Source organism: Diadema antillarum, unplaced genomic scaffold (genome assembly GCF_040938485.1).
Source record: "Diadema antillarum isolate AM-2024a unplaced genomic scaffold, OU_Dant_1.0 seq00001343_RagTag, whole genome shotgun sequence".
Taxonomy (NCBI): Eukaryota; Metazoa; Echinodermata; class Echinoidea; order Diadematoida; family Diadematidae; genus Diadema; species Diadema antillarum.
Genome location: NW_027272109.1, coordinates 83,406 through 110,528, shown reverse-complemented (window position 1 = coordinate 110,528; position 27,123 = coordinate 83,406). Strand labels below are relative to the sequence as shown.

The 27,123-nt window shown below is 39.5% G+C and overlaps 1 protein-coding gene across 1 annotated transcript; it reads left to right on the top strand.

Moving 5' to 3' along the window:
* Positions 1-26,173, top strand: LOC139708482 (coiled-coil domain-containing protein 150-like). Its single transcript, XM_071620430.1, has 25 exons — positions 1-345; positions 958-1,167; positions 2,592-2,660; positions 3,908-4,024; positions 5,473-5,602; positions 6,254-6,297; positions 7,235-7,327; positions 8,530-8,625; positions 9,437-9,555; positions 10,831-10,915; positions 12,024-12,116; positions 12,625-12,693; positions 13,347-13,439; positions 14,422-14,613; positions 15,391-15,453; positions 16,149-16,277; positions 17,191-17,360; positions 17,845-17,938; positions 18,394-18,563; positions 19,198-19,435; positions 20,890-21,140; positions 21,863-22,013; positions 23,826-24,014; positions 24,754-24,900; positions 25,282-26,173. Exons 1-25 carry the CDS (start codon positions 34-36, stop codon positions 25,351-25,353), a joined length of 3,396 nt encoding a protein of 1,131 aa, XP_071476531.1. The 5' UTR covers positions 1-33; the 3' UTR covers positions 25,354-26,173.
* Positions 26,174-27,123: the final 950 nt, after the last annotated feature.

Here is a 27,123-nt window from a genome sequence, read left to right as displayed (position 1 = left end):
AAGTCCTGTCATTTGTCTTGAGGGAGACCAAAGATGTCATCTAAGCCCAGTATGGCACCTAGCCGTCCGAAGCGGTCATCACCAGAGGTCGCTGTGCGGCTCCTGCAGAAGAAACTGGACGTTGCCGAGAAGGAAACAGTGAGCCTCGTTAGCCAACTGGCCGGTTTGGGTTTTAGGACAGAGCCAGCGGGACAGGGCGGGACACCCCCGCCAGTCGTCCAGCCATTCCTGCCGCAGTCTGTGGAGACCGAGGCATTGCACAAGAACTACCAGGCATTGGTCGGCAGGCTTTGTCGCAATGAGAGCCAGATCCAAACGCTCAAACTCAATCTATGTTCACTTCAGGTCAGTACAAAGTAATTCTCTTCTGTCTATGGTAACGGTGCGTGAGAAATCAAACTTAACACTTTTGCTAATTGATTTAGAAATGTAACAGATTTTGTCTGCAAAAATTGTACTAACAGCACATTTTGTCCCTCAGTGTCCTCAAGACTCTCAAAGCTACTCAAAAGAACTCACCACTAATGTGGGAAAGTAATCTTAGAAAGTGTCTGCACTGCTCAGTAAGAAAAAGAACGTAAACTCTGAAATCAAGAGGTTGTAAATTGGTCTGTTTGTTTTCCTTTACTTGAATAAATCATCACCTGCCTGGCAGAAGGGCCTTAGTAAGCTTGAAGACCATGCAAGCCTTATGACCTTGCCATAGCAAGTTTTAGAGAATGTGAACCTTAGGGCCCTTCTGCCAGGCAGGCAACAAAATATGGTAAGAATTGGAGATTTACTACCTTCAATACTTTAAGACAGTTTTGATCAAGTTGAGTAAAATATGCAGTAACACCATAATATATTGCTATTTCAGGTTAATGAAGTACCTTGTGAGATGCCAAGCTCTTCTGTGTGCTTTAAACGAGCAAGAATCGTGCCATGTTTGATTTGTTTATTGCCCTCACAATGCAGGCGGCCAGGGACCTGACACGCAACGATGCCAGGAACATGAAGGAAGAGGTGTCGCAGCTGACGGAGCTCCACACCACTGAGGTGCGCAAACTGAATCAGGAGCTGGCCAGGAGCCGCAAGGAGCTGAAGGACGCCATCGATGACCGCCGGAGTGCCGAGGAGGAGACCAGGAGACTACAGGGAGCTCTGGAGGTAGCCACGTCTTCTAAGGTGATCATCCTAGAATCTTCTCCTTTGAAGCAAAAGCGAAACTTGCTTTTCTCCATTCTACAGTCAAGCTGACTTTGACAATAGAAAGAGTGAGACAATCTGACAAGACAATGAAAGTTTCACAATAATCAGACAAAAATGCAGAAAATAGTCAAAATCATAAACTTTTGAGTGTTTTCACAAACAAGTGTTATCATCCATAATTACTGAAAATTAGATTAGGGGATAATGTCCACTTTTAATAACTGATCAGTTGTGCATGGAAATGTTACAGATATTATTTTTGTCATTGATTATTTTAGGCAATAATATACCTATCCCTTTAATTAAAAAAAAAAAAAAGGTTGTACAACGCATGGATAAATTGATGTAAGGTGTAGAAGTTTTTCACACTTGTTTTGCAAGAGAAACTATTTAGTGAAGATTGTGTGAGGTCCTGAGAGACTTGTGAGGTAGCATGTTCATGATTTTTTATACCCCCGCCAAACGAAGTTTGAAGGGGGTATATAGGAATCAGCGGACGGTCGGTCGGGCGGTCGGTCGGTCGGTCGGTCGGGCGGTCGGTCGGGCGGTCGGGCGGTCGGTCGGGCGGTCGGTCGGGCGGTCGGTCCGTTGCAAATCTTGCGTCGCGAACTACTTCCTCAGTTTTCAACCGATTCCCATAAAACTTGGCACAGATGTGTGCCTTGGGTTGTAGATGTGCAAGACGTATTTTTTGACAGTACCCAAAAGTACGTTGCCATGGTAACGGCATATTATGGGCAAAAATGGGTACAAATCTTGCGTCGCGAACTCCTCCCACAGTTTTTGATCAATTTTTATGAAATTAGGTACAGATATTCATCTGAATGTGTTAATGTGCAAGACACATATTTCCGCAGTGGCAAAAAGTGCGTTGCCATGGTAACGGCATGTTATTGGTAAAATATAGGGCAAAATGCTTCATGGCAAAACTGCTTCATCAGTGTTCTTCCAATTCTCATGGAATTCATATTGAATGTTTGTCTTAGGATATAGGTCAGCATGACACATTTCTTGACAGTGACAAAAAGTATGTTGCCATGGTAACAGCTCACATATTATGAGCCAAAATGATGGAAAAATTTGTGTTGCAAACTACTTCCTCAGTTTTTGCCCAATTTCCATGAAACTTGGTACAGATGTGTGCCTTTGGTTGTAGATGTGCAAGACGTATTTTTCGACAGTACCCGAAAGTACGTTGCCATGGTAACGGCATATTAATGGCAGAAGATCAAGGAAAGATCTTGCGGATTTAACTACTTCCTCAGTTTTTTGACCAAAGCTTATGAAATGTTGTTTTGACCAAAGCTTATGAAATGTTGTTTGGTGGGGGTATAACCAGTCGCTGTAGCGACATTTCTAGTTTTTTTTAATCTGTTACTCTGTCTATGCTTTGTCTGCAGTCAGATATTGCCATTGGCTTTGAGGATATTCGCATCGCAAAGCAGAAGCTATCTAGGAGAGTCTCGGAGGTAAGTAACTAATTAGGGTGGTGGATTATCTTTGCAATACCTGTAATCTGAACACCTTTAATATCTGAACATCCATGAAGATTCCACTGTGGTGGTAAAAACAAATGATGAAAAACACTTGCAAGATAAATGAACAATATGAGAGTGTGTACATCCAGGAGCCATTAAAGGGGAATGAAACCCATATTTCATGAGAATTTAAGGAATGCAGCAATATTAGAAGAACGAGTGAGTCAAGTTTGAGGAAAATCTAGCAATCCGTTCAAAAGTTAGGATTTTTTTTTTTCGGTGCAGCCATGGCAGGATGAGAAGACTACAACACTTTGTGATATCATGTATGAAAAATGATACAAAGAAAAATCAACATATTTCCACTGTTCTGGCATAAGGAATAAGCTTGACTTGCATTGTAATGTCACTCTTTTAGAGAGCGGGGGGACAAATATATTTGTTAACATGTTTGTTACTAAGAAGTTAAAGGGAATGTGTACTTGTCATGAAAGTGAAATTTTGTGGCATTATCTTGATATTTTCTTTACCCTGCTATATCAATGTACAGGTGTGATATTGATATTGTCACAGTCTATTTTATCCAGTGGTGACTACGCAGAACTGTTAAAATTCGTAACTTTCCAACCGATTGTCTGATTTTCCCCAAACTTTGTTGATGTGTTTTGCTGATATTGCTGCATTCTCCCAATCCACATGCATATTTGGGTTTCATTCCCCTTTAAGCAATGCATTGATTGAATTGTAATACAAAGTTCATCCGTCTAATGTAATATCACATGCTTTCATTGTAGTGTATATGACTACAAAAATTCTTTGATGTTTTCTACACCTTGCACTCTTGGCCAGATTTGCTCTTTTCATAATACAGAGAATAGATGCATCATTTCAGTGCTCACTTGCAAGTGTTAAGTGTATTAATCAAGTGCTGACTTGCAAGTGTTTGGTGTATCGCGATTTTGTAAATTTTTGTCATGTTGAAAGAGTTAAAAAATGCAACTGTGGCCCATCCATTTGATGAATGTCAGGGCTGCAAACTAACCCATCTTTTCTACTGGTCTGACCCATCTGTCGGACCATTTGCTACCTGGTTTTTCTATTTTTTACTTGTCCATTGCTGGAAAAAGTTACTTGTCCAACTGATTTGTACTGGTCCTGGGCTGCTGGACCAGTGCCAGTGTGCAACATTGAATGCGGTGTTTTACCCTTGTATTTATGACCTGCTCTGTTTAATTTAGCTAAAGGAAGAACTGGCGAGGGAGATTAGCTTTCGTTCCAGCCTTGAGGATTCTCATGCCACACTGCTTCAGAGGATTCAAGAGATGGAAACCACAATGGAGTCAGACCGAAGAGAGGTACGGTCTGTAGACTACTGTGGAAGAGGAATTTTTTTTGCTCAAAAGGACAGGAAACTTGCTTGAAAATGAAAGCACCCATTTTTTTTTTTTTTTTTTTTTGTTCAAGGAGATCTTAAGAGGAGAATATGAAATTTCATCGTACTCCCATGCAGTGGAAAGAAACCACAGTCCAATGATGCTGTGAGACAATCGAAGCATGAAGGGGAAAGTGTGAAAATACTTGCTGACTGCATGAAATTTAAAGAGGACTACTACTGTTCATTTAATAACACACACACATTGGTTTCGTATTTATGTATTTTTTTCTTCTGTTGCTTAGTTTCTGTGGACTGTTAGCATGACTTCAGTTTCTGCCAAAGAAGATTAAGTATATTGTCAAGTCTTAGTATTGCTTTAAAGTCCACTTCCACATTGTGCTTGAAGTCACATGTGATGAATAAAGTGAAATGTCATGTACATGTTGGTAAAAGTTTCATGCAGAAAACATACAAACAAACAAACATACATAGGATGAAAAAGTTTTGAAAGTTGAAAAAAACCCACCTGTTTCAACATAATTGCACAAATTGTAGAATGTAATGTGTCATCACCTCACCCCTCTCCTTTGACTGTTCAAAAAATTTTGTTACAATCATATTTGTGGTCAGCATTGTCAGTGAATACACAACCACAGCTTCATTTCTCATTGTGCTTTTTATTGGCTTTGGTACAGTCAAGTTAATATATTAGAGTAAACTTTTAATGTCAGAAACTCAAAATACAGACTACAAAATATAGATTTCAATAAAAACACTGAAGAGTAATTCTCCCTGAGAGTGTGATGGCGTGGTGCATTATACATATAAATGTATGCAGCTTTTTGAGTATGTAACAAACGTAAACAGAAAATCTGCATCACGTCGGTGATCCCTCGCATTTACCCCCAAGTTGAATTATCCTTCGGGTTTATGCCAGGTTCAAGTGTGTACATGTGTGTCACACACAAACACACTGCTAAAGCTTCTGACCATTCGAGCATTGAGAATTTAGGGTTTCTGGGACGAACACTGAACTAGGGCTTTGTATTATAGCTCAGTTGGTAGGACACCGGGGCTAACAAATCCGTAGGTCTCAGGTTCTAATCCCGATGGAATCCCATTTTCTTTGCTCAATTTTCCTTTTATTTGACATAAGATTTCCACCCCCCCCCCCCCAAAAAAAAAAGGGAATGATTAATGTAAGATTTGAGATTATTTTTTTTGTTGTTGTAGGAAAATATTAAAGTGCCAACAATTATTATGAAGTGTTCTTAAATGTATTTTGTATCAAACATCTCGTTCTAAATGATGTAATTTCTTCATGTGTAATGTGAATGTATGGCAAGAGGAAAAAAATATTCAAAAAAATGATTGTACAAAAAAGTAATCACAAGGTGAGAAATCTAACTCTTATTTTTGATCTTGCAGGTGCAGTCAATGAATGAAAACTGCATAGAACTTCGCCATGAGGGTGCAAGATTATTTGAGGAAAAGAAGCAGGAATTGGCACGAAACAAGAGTTTGGAGGAAGCTGTCAAGAATCTTCGGTCAGAACTGAGTAAGTTTAGTCCGAAAGTCACTCTTGTCGAGGTAAATGACAAACATGCATACCAAGTCATAGCATGACCAGTATATTCAGTCCTTTTGGTACATTCCATCCATTCAGTACCAGTACTATTTACATTCTCCCTGCTCCATTGTAGTGATGATTTTAAGATACAGTCAAACCTGTCTATACCAGCCACCCGAGGAGATGAAAAAAGTGGCCGTTGTAGACAGGTGGCCGCTATAGACCGGGTAGTTTACATGGCTTTCCTCTTAGGGGCAGGGAATTGTGTTTAGTGGTTGTATAGGGCAGGTGTTTGCTGTTGACAGGTTTGACTGTATTTGAAAGCATATTGAAATCATTTCTTTTTATATTTTTTCTTCTTCATAGTCATTTTACTCTGCATGTTTTCTTATCCAGGAAGGCTTTCTTGTAAAGAAAACAAACTCACTTGACTTCAGGATGCATTTTCGCACAAACGACAGAACTGTAGAATTTCTAGTAGTAACCAGAGTCACATCTGGTCTACACTCAATATTAAAGCAGAAAGCATTTTTGACTTGTAAATGAATGTGGTTCAACTAAGCAACTTCTGCCTTTCATGAGTCTGTCACCAACTGGCAAAATTTTGTCCGTGTTTATTTCTCATCATGTGTTTTCTAGGTTGCAAGGATGAAAAATTAAAGGAACTCCATGAGCAAAACAAGGTAAATGATTTATTGTTTATAGCATCATAGAACATCAAATATATAATTTTGTATATATGTATGATCGTCATCATTGTCATATTGGTGTTAATATTATTGCTTTTCATCGATGTTATTGTTACTAAATCAACATTGTTCTCATGGCTTCTATCATATATTGTTTGTGTTATTTGATGTTCATCCGAGAGAAAAGAGACTTACCAGCTGGAATTCAAGACTATGCATCACTGCGTTACGCTATTGCCATGGCTAAGATGGTAGGCTTAAATCTCCCTTTTATAATAACTCATTGAGGAGTGTACTCGGGCAAGTGTCTATGGGAAATGCGTGTTGTAGTAAAATCTGCCCATCTTAAACAGGTTAATTCCCAAATCTCTGGAAATATGAAAACTGAACAATATTGGCATGGCAAAATCACATTGATGACTGATGTTTTCAAAGTAACCATATATATTGTATATTTCGGAATAATGAAATGTCAACTGCAAAATGTGTATGATACACTATGTAGCTAAAGTGCTTTCTCAAAATCATTTTGTTTCTGTCAGTGTATTACACAGTGATATTAGTAGTGGTTTAAGACTTAGATAGGCTTGGAAGTAATTAAAGAATCATTATTTGAGAGACTTTTTATCATTTCCTCATGGATGTGCTACAATGTGTTCAGCATTGGTGATGATATCTTTTGAAAAAGAAAATAATTAGGCTTTCCCAGGTATTTATGGAAGAGAGCGTTGCTGCATTGCATGGAATTTCTTGTAATCAATCATCATGTTTTATGGTTTTACCCTTTGGTTTGATCTTTCAGTTTGAGCATTTATTCCTGTTTGCCACAAGAGTGACTGCATGCCTGTTTCTTGGTTCCAAGCATTTTCACTTGAGTGGTTGTTTAATTTTGTTTTTGCTTTAACTTAACATTTTGATCTGCTTGCAATAGAATATTGTCACATCTTTGGCATCTACAAAGAAGGCATGCAGTGAATTACACACCGAGGTTGAGCAGCAAGCCAAACTTGTCATAGACACACAGGTAGTTAGCTTCCTGCTCTATGATTATTTTCTTAATTTTTTTTTTTGGAAAGTCATATTTTTCATGAACCTGATATTTTTGAAATTTCATGTATGGACTTGTCAGGAAATTTGTTTGCAAGTAGATTCATTCATGATATTGGATTGAAAACTACAGTGACAGAATAAAAAAGTGGTACTTACCCGTTCAAGAACAAATTTAGGGATTTTTTCACGTGTGAGACAATACGTGATGTGAGTTACAGGACCCAACGTTGTGATATGTTGCATATATTGCCAGTATCAATCAACTCATGAAAGTAAACAAATTAAAAAACAATAGACATACAATGTATCATAAAATGTAGAGCATTAACATTGCTGTCCTATGCTAATTACCAACTGAAGTTCAGAAAGTTCGCAAACTTGCGAATGCATGCCATTCGTTTTGACAACTAGAGCTTCTGTTTTGAGAAAGAAAATATGCATGTGTAGTGTTTGTGTTTTTGTTTGACTTCTGTTTGCTTGTTATAAGTGGTTTTTGTTGTTGTTTTTTAGGTCTATGACTATGTGATAATTCACAGATGGTTGTCTTTGATAATAGTTTGAAGTTACAACTCTTCGTAACGTGATAACAGTTTGCATTTATCATGGATTTTTAAGTCAGAGATGAAGAGATAGGCGATAGTTCAAAAGGGAAAACACAACTTTGACAGTTTGTACTTATTTGCTGATCAATTTGAATGACTGCTGCTTATGACAAACATTTTGTCAGCACATATTTGGGAACCGGGATTTTTATAAAGACAATTTCATTTGTGGTTTAATTTGTAATTGAGAGCTGTAGCACCATTGAAATGAGAAACATGTACTGGTATCTTCCGTCTTTAATTAAGAAGCAAGTGAGCAATATCCCACTGTGGGGCAGTACCATCCCTTTGTGTTACCCTTGGTAATATTTTCATGTGTTGTTAATTGTCACTGTATCTATTGACTCATGAAGTTGCAGAAGGAAAAAAAAAACAGACAAGCGAACTGCAAAGCGTATGTGATGCACATTATTCTTTGCTATGCTTGTTATCAAATTAATTTGCATATTCTCATGTGATTCCAAGTTTTGTTTGTGTTTGTTTGTTTGTTTGTTTGTGTGGGTTTTTTTTACCATAAAGTCAATCTCCTGTGTTCACATTGTATGAATCTAACTGTGAAGTCCACTCTTCCCAGACTCTCCTTGTACAAGTGCAATCCGAGAGGGAAGCTCTCCAAGATGTGGTGCAGAAGTCGCAGCAGAGTCCAGGCATGACTGGCCAGAAGGCTGAGGTACTGCAGTTGTTTTTGTTGCATTTTGATAGAAAAGTTTTGCCTTTTAGTTAAAGCATAATATGTTTTCGTACAGGTCAACATATGAAATGGCTTATCAGTATTTGATGATTATGCCATTTTCTCACCCCTGCCCACAAAAAGGTTGTGGTCAAAACAACGTTAGCTCAACTTCCACCACCAAACAGCAGTCAGCATGTGAAGCCTTACTGTGCCCTCAATGTCCCTCTTCTCATGCAAAGGAAACACTTCCAAACTGGTCAAGAAGCCGGTTTCAAGTGTATATTTCCCAAATGACCTTTCTTTTTCTCAGATGGTTAGGCACTTCATTCGTTTTCAAAGCGATATAATGGATAAACTTGCCTGACATACCAAGCTTAATAAAGAACTCATGTTCAAAAAAGAATGAGCATCCATAGGCTAGGTAACAAGAATGACTGTCTGTGTTTTATGTAAAATTTATTTACTATCTGTGCAAAATATCTAATACTGAATCTAATTTTTTTGCGAATCAGGACTGCCCACAATTTTGTGAGTGGCTATGTAAGATTCGTGAGTGCAGAATACAGCAGTGGACAATGAAATCTGCAAAAATGAAAATCCTGCGAAATACATGGTGCCTACAGTGGCATACATGTATTTCATTTATGCAGTGCATAATCTGAAGCCTGCAAACTTGACAACACTGAAATTCAGAGCAGTTAGCATTATGTACATAGGAAGAAAGAGTTGATGATTGATAGGTGCTCGCAACAGAAGTACTAGCACACACTTTCATTTTCCACTCCTGATGCTTTTCCTGCAGGATGAGCACCACGCAGCTCTGGCAGATGTACAGATGAAGCTGAATCTCGCAGAAACACAAAGGCAGGACCTTGAAACGAGGCTAACACGTGAGAGGGAGAGCAAGCAAACAACACAAACTGCAAAGTAAGATAAAGGAATTGTATCCTCATTGATTGCTCACTTTTGTGTCTTCATCAGAAATTAGGCAAGTTGGCATGACACCTATTTTTTCAGTGGTCAATTCCGTCCTTGTCACTGAAGTATAGATGTTTTAGACTGTTTGTAGTCAAAGTCAACTCACTGATTTTTTTTTCTCAGTCCTCGTAAATCTTCATGCCTGACCCCGTAATTGATACATTACCATTATAACGTGTCATTGTAGCCGTGTCGGTCCAGTGTTAGACTCCATAAAGCCTTTGGAATAGCTCGTACCATGAACTGCATTAGTTGTGCAATGTGCATCTTTGTTTATATATAGACTTTTCTTTTTAATACCATTCTCATATTTGTATCGAACTCCCTTCCCCCCGACCCAGACCCCTCAATAGATTTCAGGCTTCAAGCAAACCTTCTCACTGCAAATTTCACCAGTGCACTTTGTGCTTCACAACTCACTGACTCTTAATATCTGTTTGACTTTCTTTACCCCACCAGTGGCATAGCTGTCTCCCGACTGTGGAGGAGGCTCCCTGCAAAATTAGATATCTCTTTTAATATGTCATGACAAAAGTGAACACAAAAGCTGTTTTTAGCTGTTTTTTTTTTTTTTTTATATAGCGCATTTCACACACACTTCAGGGTTTCAATGCGCTTTACAGACTATTATTACCCCGGTCACTGGATACATTATTTCCAACCAGCACTAACAGTGCTCATTCTCCACTCCCTGGGGAGCATTCCAGCCAGTCGCAGCCATTTTACAGGCGCGCACATGCTGATCAACCAACATAAGCTTTCTCATCCTACCGGGTACCCATTTATACTCCTGGGTGGAGAGCAGCAATGTGGATAAAGTGCCTTGCTGAAGGGCAAACGTGTCGGGCTTGGCATGGGCTCGAACCCACGAACCATACCACGCTCATGTCGTTCACAGACGAGCGCTCTTATCCACTCAGCCACGACACCTCCTCCAAGCCATTCTGATTTGGGAATATTTTGTCTATTTTTAAAGATGCATGTATCCACAATATTCCTGATTGCTGTATGTAGCTTTTCTGATGTGTGAATTTTGACAGCCATGCATTTACACATACAGTTTCAGCGATCTCTTAGACCAATTTAGAGGATGACATTCGCGACACATTTGTAAGTATTTATGTTTGTGTTGTCTCCAAATTTTTATTTGGTCTTCATGTTGATTCTCATCCAAAATTTAAGAATTGTTTTCCTTTAATCTTGCTTGTTGAATCTACATTATAGCTCTAAATTGGAGGAGCAGCTGATTGCAGCCAAGCTGAAGTTGAGTGAATTAGGCAATAAACATCAAACGGATGTTGCTTCTTTGGTAAGCTGCCCAACTTTTGAGTTCAACATTTTTGCTGTTAACTAGCACTGAAAAAGAACAGGTGAAATGATGGAGATTATGCTAAGTAGGAGAGTGTAGAAAGAGGGCATTACACGCGTTGTATTTCATGGATAGTATGTTGGTGCCTACACTGTATACAATGTATATTTGAAAACTTGCAAGACAATTGCCCAAGTTGTTAAACTTATGATCAGGAACCACATTGTGACAGAATGAGAAAGACGTATCATTTTTCGAGAGAAAACTTTGTATTTCCCCCTTTGAGACGATACACAATGCATTTGTGATATGGAATACAATATTTTCACAAGATCTTAATTTCACTCACATTAGGTCGACTTCAGAATATTCACAAAAATAAACAGACAAACAAACAGCAAAGCAAGTTATGTATACAGTGTCTGGGATATTGTGCACTTGAAAAGAAAGAGGTGTCTAAGAGCAGCTTAATCGTGTTGGTACATTAATTGCATTTTCTGTCCACACTTCATGGATGTTGCCAGCCAGTGGTACACATGTATGACAGCCAACTCATTGTTTATAGTAAGGAATCATTTGAGCATTTGTTGTGTTTCTGTCTCCACTTACACATATCATATGCATCCTGCTTATAAGTGATAGTGAATGCCATATTATGCATGAACATTTCTACCCATTGACCTGGCATTATATAATGTGCGCTGTACGTACAACTATGTACATTGACTTTAGAGTTTGAAAATAAGGCTGATCAATGTATGCTTTAATTATTATTTTGTGCCATTAGTTTCATCATTATTTTCAGCTTTATCATCGTAACACTAAGGACTTGCAGTAGTAATTGCACATGTACACATACCATTATCTGCTACCACTACTACTACTACTGATATATATACTTCTACTGTTGGTACTACAGCAGACAGAGAAAATGAAATGTATCATCATGAGATTCTCAATACTCGGGTGACTTCCTACCCGTTTGCTTGCCTCATAGAAAGATATTGAAAAGAAAAATGAGCTGAAGACAGAGCAAGTGGTAGGCTAAACATGGCATTCAAACATTTATTGCCTGTCATTTGAACTTTTTTCTTTTTTAATTTGACAGGAGAGCGCCCTTGCGCAGGTGAAGGATGAGCTACGCCAAGCGAGCCTGGAGAAGAATGCAGCCATGCGGAGCAAGGAGACACTGCTAGACGAGGTGGGAGCCATTCCCTCCTGTCCATCCTAATTCTGTCTTTCTTTCTTCCGTTCTTTTAGTTCTTGGTGTAGTTTGACCTCTACTCGTGTGCACACTCTGTTACACGCCAAGATCCTGGACTCGTATTTTGACCATTGCTTATTGAATAGATGCCAACTGTTACTTACTTTTTCTTGCAATATATTGTTTTTGACAAAAGTACTGCAGATCTCATGGAAAATACTTTTTTTTTTTCTAAATGCTATTACTGCACTTGTCTATTGTAGGAAAGGTGAAAATACTGCCCTTTTTTCACAAACAAAAAATATATACATATTTCAACCCTCGGAATGCTGCATTTCTGTTACTAGGGATCTCTGGTATTGGAGATTCTGCTCGTATCCTCTGAATGATCCATGGCCCTTTTTCTGAATGGTTGGTGGATATTGCCTCACTGTCTTTTTTAATGCCAAAACAAATTGCTGTTGTTGCTGTATTGCCTTCACACTCTATGTGTTTGATGTTTTAGGTAAATCAAGCAGTGGATAGTATGGCTGCAGAGAGACAGGCGGTACAGCAGAAAATTAGTAAAGCCCAGGTAAGTTGGTTTCATAATGGTACACAGCACTTGTGTAAAGTCTGTTTCAGCTGGAAGAATGATGGGATGGTATTTGTATAGTGAACAACTATGAAGTGACCAGGCAGAGATGCATGCACAAAACCATAGACATGCAGTTACACAGCTGTTGCATCCACATTTCTGTAGGAAATAGTCAACATCCAAAACTTCTGAGCGGTATCTTTAGTTGAATATATTCTTGAAGGTTTCCATTATGGTAGAATGTTTGGTGGTGGGTGGTTTCACGATACACCAAGTATTCTTTTTTGGATTTGGGTGTGGTCCTGAAAAGGATCTTTTGGTAAGCGTGTTTTTACCATCGTAAGAAGAATGTCTACAGGATGACACTCATGCATCCAAAAAAGAACACATTTATGTGGAGTACCGTGAAACCACCCACCACTATCGATATGACTGTCAACCCCTGTCAATTTAAATCATCTCAGGCAATCAGATTTGTTTCTCACTGCCGTGCCATTATATCAGTGCAAGTCAATATCAGAACTGATCACTGACCAAAAGAAAAGTGCAGTTATATAATGCATCATGTAAAGTTTTGTGTGTAAGCTCATCATTTCAACTTTAGTTTCTTTGTGCCATAAAAATCATAGCTTGTTCTGTTCCTTGCATAGACTGACATTGAGAGCCTGACCAGAGAACGGGATCTGAAGGGACAAGAAATCTCTCAGCTCAGAGAGAGGATAGCTGTCTTAGAACAACACCAGGTGAGTGGACTGGATATGTCTGATGATTTTTAAAGGGGATGGCTAGTATTACTGATCAGTGGGAATCAGTGAGAATGCTGGGGTTGATTGTTCCAATCCTTGTGGGATTCAGTTAAGAGTACGTTATATATCTATTGTTGTGTGAAAATTATTTGCTTCAGAATGGTCTCATATTCAAGTAATGTGCAGTAAATGTTTTCCGATTGCACTGTCACTGTACAGGCATGTTAACCTGGAAACATTAAACTGCACATTACTTGAATGTGAGACCATTCTGAAGCAAATAATTTTCACATAACAATAGATATATAATGTAATCTTAACTGAATCCCACAAGGATTGGAACAATCATCCCCAGCATTCTCACCGATTCCCACTGATCAGTTACTAGCCATCCCCTTCAGAAAGTGTCCACATAAATAAAATCAGGCTGCTGCATACTACTTTGTACATGTACTAGCAATCTACTCTCATTGTAGCTAACTTTGTTGGACCGCCTGAATTTGCAGTATTTTGTCATGCCCTGTTCTATGAGACTCAAGATCAAACATGCGTCAGGTATCATCAAATTGGATGTCTCTGAATACTCAATTCTGATTGGCTGATACCTGACTTTTTGTTTGATATTCAGACATACAGTGATTATGTTTAATTGCATCTTTTTGTGCAACAGAGCTCACGGTTTGCAAAAAGGAAAATAGTATAAAGAAAGATTGCTTTGTTTTATTTAATGAGAGCTTTCTACTGTATCAGTCTTCTTTGAAATTAGAGTGCTCTACATCGTCAAGTTCTCACTTTGTAGACCTTTGGCATCTCAATACAGTGTACTTGTATCCATCATTCACAGATTAGTAGAAAGATAGATAGGTATAGAAGATAGAAGAAGGAGAAAGATGAAATTATAGACAGTAAAAAAATCAGATAAGCATTTAATAGCATTTCCAAATTTCCAATCTTATTTTTTGTAATCTCATTTGACAAGACTGCCCATGAGAAAGTGGAGGCAACCATATCAGACCTGCTAGAGAGTAAGAGTCGGTTGGCCTATGAGAAAGGCCAGTTGCAGAATCGGGTGGAGCAGCTCACGAAAGAACTCGCTGCCATGGAAACGGTGCAGTCAGAAGCCGGCAAGCAGAGGAGAGCCAAGGCTGAGCTTGAGAGCAAACTCAGTGAGGTATGATTAACCCATTTAGGATGAGTCCCAAGCATACTCTGGCAAGCATCTATGGGAAACACGTGTTGTAGCAAAATCAGCCCGTCCTCAACGGGTTAATAAGTTCTTACAGCAGTCTGTGCATGAATAGACTACAGGTATAAAACAGTGTTTGTGTTTTCCTGTCCGTTTTCTCTTCTTGTACTTACCCCATTGAAATCTGAAAGAAAAAATACTCACCAAGAGATTTATGAAAACAAATTAAATCACTGTAGTCGGGGTGAGAAAACCTTGCATCTCGAAACTGTCAGATGTTCCGGAGAGCAAAAACATGGCATCCAAAGCACTATAAAGAAATGTTATTGCCCTTCTTATGACATGCCATGGTGACTTCATATTGGGGGTATATAAGACAGCTTGGACTTGGACAGGACATCTCTGAAGTGACAATGTTGTCACCCCAGCGATGAAATGTTCCTATGCTTTGTAATATACCACACTGTTTATGTGATTAGGGTAGTGATCAGTACTGATAAAAGGGCTAATAGGGGCAAATCGAAAAAATCTCTCACTCTTCTTCTCTGATCAGCCAACCAATGTGCTTCTTTCTTTTCTTCTTTTATACCTCAGTTTATTAGCACATATGACCATCCCATCATTTTATACTGATAGACATGTAGAAAGCTTTATTTAGCTGGGTTTGTATCGTACAGGCTTGTTTTGGCTCTGAATAACCCTGCAAAGATGTTTACATTTTAAGAATCTGTCTATTTCTTTTCGTTTTCTTTCCTATTCTAGACTGTAAAAGAGCTAAATGAAGCCAAGAAAACTCTGCAGCACACGGAGAATGTCCTAAAGCAGGTAGGATGATGCTATCTCTGTTATTGCCATATCTTGTGTTTGGTGAAGAGAAAAGTTATGGCAGCTATCAAAGAGCTATTTTAATAGCTCATTAGTGCAGAATTCAAAATCAAGGAAGAGTTGATTCTATGTAATTGCATGTTGTTTTTTTTTAAATCAAGGCTGTGATTTTTTTATATATTTGAGATGAGACTTCTGGATGTTTTGATGTATAGTTTTTTATATTAAAGAGATGGTCATGCGCAATATGTAAGGTTTTTGTTTGTTTTGTTTGATTGCTTGTTGTTACTATAGCTTGTCACGTAAGATACAATTGTACTGAGTATCAATAATAGCTTCTTGTGATTCATAGTGTGTTATAGAATACTACTGTCATGTTTTGACTCCAAGTAATTTGTCATGATTGATATTTAGTTTTACTGCGTAGAGTAACTGCCACACAATAGAGATGTAAAACCTCTGGCAAAAATGGAAAAAAAAAACCACAAACCAACTTCTACAACACTTTCCGTAGGTAATATATATTTTTATATTAATAAATCAGTCAATTAATAATACACACTAAGTAAGATTTCCATTTTCTCTGTTAATTGCTGACTAAATGATGCAATGTAAATGCACTTGATGGTTACATTGTATTTTGGTTTCATTTGGCCTCTTAAATCCTGTGCCTCTTTTTCAATTTTGGTTACTAGGAGCAGGCCAGTGCTAAGAGAAAAGAGCAAGACTTTGCCCTTGCCATTCAGGCGAGAGATAAGGCCCTGAAAGAGATGGAAAAGTTGAAGAGCAGCCTGGACGCCTTCCAGCTGAGGGAGAAAGAGAAGGTAGGTGTAATAGTTACTGTGAAACCAGAAATGTTTGCATGCATGAAACTTTGGTGAATTTTGAGAGGAACCAAAATTTGTGAAGATAAAATGCATGCAAAAGTTTTTGTGTCCACAATGCATTGAATGTGAGTATAATGTTGTACACTGTAATCATGACTGGCAATTTACTTATCATGCCACGAAAAAAGGCTGTCTGCTCCAATTCAGGACAGTTTCATACCACAAATGTTTTATGTTTTGCAGGAGACATTCAGACAAAGAGGGCCAATTAGCCCATTCCCTTTGCAGCTCTCACGTTTCTAAAGACTTTATACAGGAGCCACCAGGCTGCCATGGGTTAGGGATTGAATATTAAATAAAAACGTGATATCATTAGGAGACCATGCAATGGAAAGTCCAGCCAGACTAAAGATATATTTGGAAATTCTTGTGACAAATTGTATCCAGCTTTATACACAGCTGGAGAATCTTGACTGGATTTGCATATTACCGACGAGCATTTCCTTCAATGCACATACTGTATATACGCAGGTGAGAAATTTCATTCCAGCAGGCCTGTGCTACAGCAGTAATCATTGTTCTTCAAATGTACCACAATGGCCAGCATATAAAGTTCCGTTCAGTTGGACTAATCTTCTCACCCATACAACAAGGTCTTTACGTCACAGCTTTTCAAATCATTGTATTGTATTCACTTTTGCTCTATTTTTCTTGTATTTTTCATATATTCTTATGTTCATGTGAATAAGTATATGCAGAAATGTACGTGGATATTTATGAAAATGTACATGTAGATTTGAAATATATAATGTCTCAGTGTGTTTATGCTTGTAAGTACAAATATGTATGAATAGATGTACAATATACAGTGTTTATGCATATGTAACTTGTGTGTACATGAACCCTGCAGACTGGCAGTCTACAGCAGAGCTTACAGGATGCCCGAACTGACCACAGCAAGATGGCGTCCACCCTGGAGAGTGTGATGATCTCCCACGGCCAGCTGCAGGTTGCCGTGGAAACACTGCAAACGGAGATGGGCAAGAAGGATCAGGAGCTGGCAGGACTGAGACACGAGAGGTGTGGTCTCAATGTGAAACAAAGACATTTTATGCATGACTGGTTTCTCATTGTTGAATGAGCAAAATGATATTTTTCGCATTTTAGGTTTTGGCATACATGGATCAGGTGTACTTTTAGAACACAGAGCACAAAAATGCATGGCAACAACACACATCAACATATGTTTATGCACACATCAAAATAATATATATGTACAATGTATGTACTGGTATAGGTATATAGACTTACACACTTTGTGTTTGTAGCAGTTTGAAGCTATTACAAAGCAATATGTGTAATAATTTTCTCACTGTTTATTTCAAAATGTAAACAAATTCATCATGAAAATATCTGAATTTTGAAGTGACTTGATATCCTGTTGAAGTATACAAATGATGGATGATTTTGACATGGAAATTGCATCAAATATTCATCATCCTTGCATGACAGGAAGAAACAAAAGCATACCATTCTGTTAACTCTAATCTTGAATGCTTCACAGGCAAAGTCACAAACGAAGCACAGAACAGACCCAGAGGGAGGTGGCTCGATTGCAGGAACAGCTGGTTGCCATGGAGTCGGCCGAGTCTAACCAGGTACAGCGCAGAATGAGGTCAGATGGGTGATGTACAGTGCTTAGACATGATGCAGTACATTCAGATCGTATGATGATCCGCGAAAGTTGTGCATGTAGAAAATCATTGTCCCTCTACAAGCTCTTCGATGAACATTACAAATGCCTGAGCAGTTTCATTCCCAAACAATTGTATGCACGCAAATGCCAAGAAGAATTCAATCAAAACCAAAATGATATTTAAACTAAAACTGTGTTGCAATTTTTGCCATTGTAGTTTTTTTTAACTTATTTCATTGAGATAATTTCCAGCAATCGTACAAGGTAGTGACCTCCAACTCCCAAGTTGTACAAGATAGTGAACTCCACGGTTTGTGCAGGTTGTGAACAGTACTTGGAGCATCATTGTAAATTCTGAAATATTTCCTTCCCTCGCCTCTCTTTTCTCTTTTCCAATCTGCATCAAAATCACTCCAGCTTGCCAGTCTGAACGTGGAACTGGTCCAGGCGTCCAAGTCCCACTCCAAGATGGCCGCCCAGCTGCAGGAGGCCCTAGCAACAATCACCGGGCTGCAGGTGGCGTCGGAGCGACTGCAGGCGGAGTTGGACAAGAGGGAGGCTCAGTATCATGTCCTGTCCGAGACCAGGTCAGCCCCAGCAAATCATCTTGCCATGCATCAGTGCAATGATACTAATACGTGATGTACAATGTACTAATAACAGGGTTCCTGTGGTCGTGGAAAACATGGAAGAGTCATGGAATTTTGAAAATGTTTTTCCAGGCCTGTAAAAGTCATGGAAATATGCATAATTATAGATATATCATGGAAAGGTCATTGAAATATATAAATTTATATATTTTTTTCCTTTTAGTGATCTTCTTTATTGGCAATGTAATTTTGTTTTTAAAGAGAACATTTCATTGAATAAAAAAGGACTAACTTGTTTGCTACAGACAGTGTTAGGGTGGTGTACACACTGTCGCTTTGCATTGACACTAGGCTTACTTACATGTATCTATTAGATAGTGGTTTACTTTTAGTTAACACTAACCACTGGGGTTTACATGAAGTTACCATCCGAAAAAGGGTCCTGGATTTCTTAAACTGTAAGTGGAAAAGTCATGGAAAAGTCATGGAATTTAATTTTGTAAAGGTGAAGGAACCCAGTGATAATACAATAGCTTGCTTTTCTTCTGGATCATATTGGACTTTGATTGCCTTCCATATTTTCACTTCGCCTTATATTCTTATCTTGTTACTAAATGCTGTCCTCATTAAGGCAACATGAAAAAGAGGAATCGCAGAGAGCGCGGTCCGAGATGGAAGAGCAGCTCCAGAGGACGCAGCAGCAGCTGCAGGCAGCCAGGGACAGCGGTCAGAAGAAGCTGACCAAGGAGGTCGGTCAGTTACGCCAGGCCAACGCCGACGCCACCTCGAGGGCACTGCAGCTGGCCAAGGAGAACAAAGCTCTCCAGACCAGAGTGGACGACCTGGAGCATACAGTGTCCAAGCTAAAGGTCAGTGGACTGAAGGGCATTTGGACTTCACCAATGATGGATGGACACATGAAAACAAGACCTATATGACTAAAACAATATTGAAGGATATACATTTTGTTGTCTTCTTGCACTTTGATAAAACATGATGCACCTGTGTGATAACATTTACTAAGGATCATTTGTGACCGTGCACCTCAAAACGAACATAAAGTCGCACACACTGATTTTGCGTGAGGACTAAACAAAAGTGAAATGGGTCAACCTAGCCGAACTTGACTTTTTCATATTTCCTGAAAGAGCGAGTCTTATTTTACATTATGCTAAAGTTTGGTATCATAAAACACGTAGGAAAGTGTTTTTTCTTAGCAATTTATGTCAAATATTTTTGGTAGAATAGTGTGATTAGGTGTGTCTTTAGAATTCCTTTTTCATTTCTGAAGAACCTTGTCCACACTCTTCACTTTCAACTCTAATAACTTTTGAAAGGATAGTGCTAGTGCTTTGAAAGTTGGCATTAATTATGGACAGAATGTGTTAATGAGGCCTGCTTAATTTCAATTTAATCTGATAATCCCTTCATTGTTGTTACTCTGGTGGTTTACTTCTTGTTTTTTGTCCCATTCATCGCACAGCCAGCACGGTTTGGTAAAGATTAAGCGCTTGAATAGACACTGTACTTCAGAGCCTCTTTTCTCAGTTCACACTTTTCCTGAGTTTGTGCTTTCTTTCCAATATTTAGATAGGTTAGGAGAGTCCATTTAATTTGAGTTATACATCATTTTAAAGCTTAAAGTCTGCTCTTTCAGAATATGGTCTTAACTAAAAACTCATGTCTGGCGACTTTTTGTTTGTTTTCAGGTGCAGGGTCACATTTCATTCTGCCTTTGTTTGTCATGTGTCAGGTAAACTACTTTGAGCTTTATCAAAAGAAAAAGGAAGGCCTATGACCCTCTTGACACCAAGAGGTACAGGTAAAGGTACTGACAAAGAAAATACAAGATGGCAACCCCATGAATATTTGAACAGTTACACTTCACTAGTACATGGTGGTTATATGACATCTTTATGTATTTAGACATAGAGATTTAATATGGAAGACTATGGCTGAGACCTTTTGTCTTTATTTCCATTTAGGTGATAGATGTTCGTGTTGATATGATTGATGGGAGCAGATGTGGAATTTTGTCATCCTAACTTTGCACTTAGATTTGCAACAGATATCTGAAGTACATAAATGTGATGAAAGTAAATGTGTCCTGGCTATGTGACACTGACTTTACGCTCATGTGGAAAATTACCTCTTTTGACTCTTTATAAAAAAGGGTATCAGAAATACAGTCACAATATTCAATGGGAATTTGTCTACAGCTTTTTGTCAAGAATTATCGGGCAAAAAGAAAATAACAAGACGTGGAACAGATTTGAATGATATAAACAGCAGGAAGATTTACCAAGTGTCCGCATGCCTACAGACTCGCATCGGCAGCCAGAAGAGCCAGCTGGCCCAGGTGCGCGGCACCCAGCAGGCCAACCGGGACCTGGAATCCAAGCTGGGCCAGATCCAGGACCAACTGAGGGAGCTGGAGACGACCAAGGCGGACTACGCGGCCAAGAACCGGGACCAGGCCCAGACCATCGCCACCTTCATGGACCAGATGGGGGGACTGCAGAGGGAGTTGGAGGGTCTGTCCCACGCCCAGAGGCAGGAGTCCTCTCAATCCAGGTGGGTCCTTCAGCATCCCTCCAGAGAAGCTCTTCCACCTGAGGGATCCATCCTAAATCAAGGCTCGACATTAGCAGTGGCCTGGTACCGAGTGGCCCAGGGCCACCAGAAATAGATGTCAGGTCACCATCATTTCAAATATTATGTTTTGGTGACACGTTGTGCCCAAAGATTTATTACTCTGTCAAATATTTGTCAGAAACATTTGCATAAAAGAAACCATGTGATGCTAGAGGTGAGTATGTACAAGCAGGTAGTAATAGCAGTGAATGTTAAGGCACATAACTGTGTCTATTTTTCAGCTCAGAAATATTACCGGAGGATGATGTCACAAGTGGAATATGAAAAAGTATGACCTTAGGATTTATTTTTCCTTAGAGGTGGGACTTAACAGGGTGCATTAAAAAATAAGGGTTTATCAAAATATTTGACGCATATTATCATGAAGTATTTGTAAAAATGCATCAATACATGTCAACATACATTTAGATTGCAGGGACCGTTTAACGTGTTGAGGACAAGCTGATTTTGCTGTAACATGCATTTTCCACAGACACATGCCCAAGTATACTCCACACTATAGTCTTCAATGGGTTAAGTTGGGTTGTGTATTAACAGGCCTTTTGTGATGTGTAGGAAAAATCGTGATTCTGAGTTTGTATACTAGTAAGGCCAGTGTTCTTCGTCAAACCCTGCTGCTCGTTTCTCTCTCCTCTCATCAGGGAGAGGATGGGTCAGCTGGAGAAGGAGGTGGAGAAGGGACGGCAGCTTGAGGTGGAGCACACCAGACTGAGGCAGGAACTCAAGGAGATGGAGGAGAGGAAGAATGCAGCCGAGGAGAAACTCACTGAGGCCAGCAACGAATCCCTTGAGGTAACCTCATGTCTCTACCTTGATTCTTCTTCTTTCACCCCTTCAGTGATTGTAATGTCCATGATGATTGCAGAAATTATGAAAGCAGAAATGATAAAGGCAGAGGAGAAGCTTATTGAGGCTAGCAACGAATCCCTTGAGGTAAAACCTCAGTGTTCTCTGCCTTGATTGGTCTTCTGCTCCTTCAGTGATTGTAATGTCCAATACCATTATAGAAAAAGCAGAAATGCTAGTAATGACTACCTTGAGGCAACCTGTGTGCTCTCTACCTTAATTCTTCTTCTTTGGCACCTTCTGTTGCTTTAGTGATGATTGTAGAAACGATAAAAGCAGAAGTAGTAAGAGTTGAGGAGAAGCTCACTTACACTAGCAAGGAATCCCTTGAGGTAACCTGTGTGATCTCTACCATGATTCTCCTTCTTCAGCACTTTCCGTTGCTTTAGGGAGGATTATACAGGGTAGAAATGATTATAAGCAGAAGTACTAAAAGCTGAGGAGAAACTCACTGAGACCAGCAATGAGTCCCTTGAGGTAACCTACTCTGTAATCTGTACCTTGATACTTCTTCGGCACCTTCCGTTACTTTATAGTGATGATTATAGAAATGATAAAAGCAGAAATGATTGCAATGAATCCCTTGAGGTAACCTGAGCTCTACCTTGATTCTTCTTCTGCTCCTTCAGTGATTGTAATGTCCATGATGATTATAGAAAAGCAGAAGTGTAAAAGCTGAGGAGATGCTCATTGAGGCTAGCAATGAATCCCTTGAGGTAACCTGAGTTCTTTTCCTTGATTCTTCTTCTTCGGCACCTCCGTTACTTTAGTGATGATTGTAGAAACGATAAAAGTAGAAATAGTGCCCACTTGATTGAAAGGCTACTCACCTGCCTCATCCGCTTTTTTGCATTGAGTCGTGCTGAATAAGAATCCATACTGGATTCTGAAAGGGCGGGTGCTTTGACTCATGACAATGAATGAAGATCAAGAAGGTATGTGTAAAGAATGCGAGAAGAGGTTCAAGGGGAAGAGAGATGTGGCAATTCACAGGGCAAGAACAAATTGTGGAAGAGTGGCAGTAGGGCATGACTGCACCAGCACTGAGCTGGGTGAGACCGTGGGAAGTCCCAGTCAGGTTTCAGACCACAGAGCCGGAGACCCTCAGCATGCTCTACATGCTGTGTTCGAGTGTTATAGAAATGATCAAAAAGCCAAGGAGAAGCTCACTGATGCAAACAATCATGAGTCCCTTGAGGTATTACCTCTGTGCTCTCTGCCCTGATTCTTCTTCTGCTCCTTCAGTGATTGTAGTAATGAGTACAGAAGTGATAAAAGTAATAGTGACAATAACATGAACAATAGATGAAGAAGTTTAAGTAGTTGTAGTAGTACAATGGAAATCTTGTTATGTGTAAAGAGGTAAGATAATAAAATCCCGTATATAACGAGATGGTTTTAATTTGGAGGTCCAAACTGTTTATATCTCTTAAGTGTTTTTGTGTTTTGATATAGTAAGAAATATGATATAAACAAGGTAATTGTCATTGCTTTAAGGTTCTTGTGATATCAAGGTTCTCCTGAAAAGGAAATTGCTTTGTATGTACACGTAGCACTACCATCCAAGTACCGACATCATACTTTGGTGCTTGAAACACTAATACTGATATAATCGGAATCAAACATGCATCCCAAGAGCAGGAAAGCAAAGACCTTCTTGCACTCATAGTCCTCTCGGGCTAAATTCAAATCTGGACCAACTCTATTGTGTTCCCCTGTGTGCCTGCCACACATCCATCCATCCATCTAACCCATCAGATCTCCAACCATCTCCAAGAGGCCCACGGCTGGTTCAAGTCCCGCTACAGCAGCCTCCAGAGGGCGTTGTCTGAGGCAAGGCAGACCCAGGCCCGGCTGGAGCAGACGGCCCTGGAGCAGCAGCAGGAGCTGACTAAGGAGCGACTGAGGTCTGGAGCCCAGACTAGGAAGGCTCAGGAAATGATCAAGGTGAGTGCAGTCTCAGTTCATGCTCATGAGAAACATATCACTGCAGAAGTGGAAATTTTCAGGCACTTTGTTTTTTTGCCATTTGAAGAGATGGTATAGTTTCAGTTGGATGGGGCTTTAGGGGACCGTTTCATGAAAGCTGTAGGCCCTGACAAGTTGTCAGTCTCCAACAGTTTCAGTAAAATCCTTGGTTTTGATTGGCTGTGAAGCTCTGCTCACTGACTGACATTACTATGGTAACTGTCGGAGACTGGCACTTTGTTGGGGCTGACGACCTTTATGAAACGGTCCCCAGGTTTCCAACTTTTTTTGTGATAATGAAAAACATCTCATGATATATAGAAAGAGCATAAAATTCTGAGAGGAATTCAAATACTTGATGAAAATGGGTTTTGAAGTGGCTGAGACCCAGAAACAAAGAGATCCGAAAAAAAAAAAGGCGGAACCCACCTCTAATTACAGCCCGTAGGACCACTTTTCTCACTCAGGTGTAGCAAGGTGCCTCTGTCCAACAGGAAGGCTGTGGTGACACAATAGGAATTAGAGGGGAATCTGTATTCATTGACAATTTGCTTCTGGACATCTGTGCCAATCAGCTAAGGAAGTACTCCAGGACTGAGAAAAAAAAAATAATGCTCAATGGATTTTAAAGGAACTTGATCCAGGCACGCTACATGAGGTCGTACTTGACAAGTGCCATAGCAGTGAACATTATACTTTCCCCTCACTGTGCTGCTAGGCAAGTCGGGAAGCCCTGAACCAGCTAGCTAACCAGGCTGAGATAGACCAGCTGGAGACCAGGACCCAGATGCACAACCTGGCCCGGCGGGTCCAGGCGGAGAAGGACCACGCTACTCTCACCGATCAGAAGATGGAGAAATTATTGGTGAGTTCCGATCCTCCCCAGACAGAGTACAGTCAAACCTACCTTTAATAGTGGCCACCTGCAGTATACGGCCACTGAGAAATCCCCTCTGTTCTAGTTTTCAAAGGTACTTCTCAAGGACGTAGTAGTAAGCTATGAATAGGCTACAAATTGATTCTGACTTTGTATAGATTCACCTTCATGGTTCATATACAGTCAGCATATTTTGTTGTCATTCATATATTGAACCATGAAATGGCTGAAATTTAAAGAGAGTTAAGACAGATAATTTGCTCCATTTTTCATTGTGATTAGCAATTTTCCAGCACACTTACTGATCTGGGAGATTTGTTTTGTGTTTTGATATTGATATGGGAGATTTGTTTTGTTTTATATGGCCAGAATACAAGTGCTGAACTAGTGGAGGAGCTTGCTATGGAGTTGGACCGATCCCAGAGCTATGGCAGGTTGTGACGACTTGGACGCGGACGACCGAGACAGCCGATAACTTGCCTTCCTTTCAAATACTGGGAAACCACGTTATAGAGATGTTTCTGGGACTGCCAGTACTACCATGTCATAACCGGGACCTCGTTGCAAACGTACTTAAAGGGACCTGTTAAATACAGTTACGGAAATCAGACCACCGAATTCACCTTGTAAAAGCGGTACCTTGTTGTAAGCAAAGCTCATTATAGCAGGGTTTCCCTGTAACTTTTATGGTACTTTCTTATTCGTTCACCTTGTGTCTGCAGAAATGTCTCGATGCCTTTAAATTTCTGACATCAGTACTAGTCAGTAAGGGTTCAATCTTATTTGGGGTTCTACTGCTTGTAGTTACCACAGTAAAGAATGAAGTTCTTGCAGCTGATTCGTTGTTGCCTTAACCGCCATCCTCTAAATTACACTTTTTATTTGTGGCAATCATTGGAAACAGCTGCATTTTTATACATTCACCTCTGTCAAAATGAGTGCCAAAGATATTATTTGAAGAAAATTATTCATGGCAATAGTCCCCCATCAATGTCTATGTTTCGTACAGTAATTCTTCTCAGCAAATACATTAAATCCACAAAAAAGATTGTAATCTTCACTTAACCCCAGTACTCAGGTTGCTGAGAAAATTTCTAGAACAATCAACATATGACACCAGTTTGGAGTGATGCACATTTGCACAATGATTTGAAATGGTTGTAATTTTGTGTCTTATTTTCCTTAGAGAAGTGTTTGTTTTGGGGGAAATTGTAGAATGCAGTCTTTGCCTTTCCAGCAAAACGTATTAGAAAGATTAAACATGAACTTACCTGTTTGAAGCTTTACACTCAATTTCATTTAATTACAGTAATAGGAAGGTGATATTACATTAGGAGAGCTCGCTATGTGTGCATGCGCAGAAGAGCCAACTTTCAAAGAGTGAAAAATGGATTGTCACTAGATTAAAGATATTAGGAACTTGTAATCCTGTTCGAAACAATGCAATCAGTAGTCAAAGAGTCAGGTTTTCCGAGTTCATGATAAAGCTCAAAATTGGATCACTATTTGTGGCTGTAGTACAGACTTGTCTCAGTGTCCCAGAAATCTTGGGCTTTCTAAGCCCTGAGTGACTGCTGTAACAGAGTTCTTTGTCTGTTTCACAGCGTCCAAAATAATAAGTGTATCATCTGGATAGGAAACTATGATGTGGCCCTTGTTGCCTTAACACTGCCAAGAGAAGTTTCAACAATTGCATGAATAGTCCTGGAGCAGTGCTCAAGCCATTAGTTAGTGCCTTATATTGCCAATATTGGCCTTCCCAAACAAATATGAAGAATTTTCTGTGAGATGGGTGGATAGGGACTGCATAATATGCATCCTGGAGGTCGACTGATGCCATGTAGGCATTTTTTTGATAAGAGCTGTGAGGCAGTATGGATATTTTCCATTTTGAAATGTTGGTAAGGTAAATACTTGTTCAGATCTGTTAAATCTAGTATGAGGTGTGTACCTCCATTTTTCTTAGGTCTTGAGAAAATATATTAGAGACAAAGTCCCCTGTTTCTCTTGAGCATGTTTCAATGACCCCCTTTTGAGACAGTTTATTAATCTCAATAGATAGAGCTCTTCTATCAGTTTCAGAAAGCCTGTAGCTTCTTGGGGATTTGTTTCTGGATGGTGGCAACGTGGCCTTTAATTCTAGTTTGTAACCGTTTATGACAGCTAAGATAGATGGGTCAGATGTAACAGCTTGCCTATTATCCTGAAAGG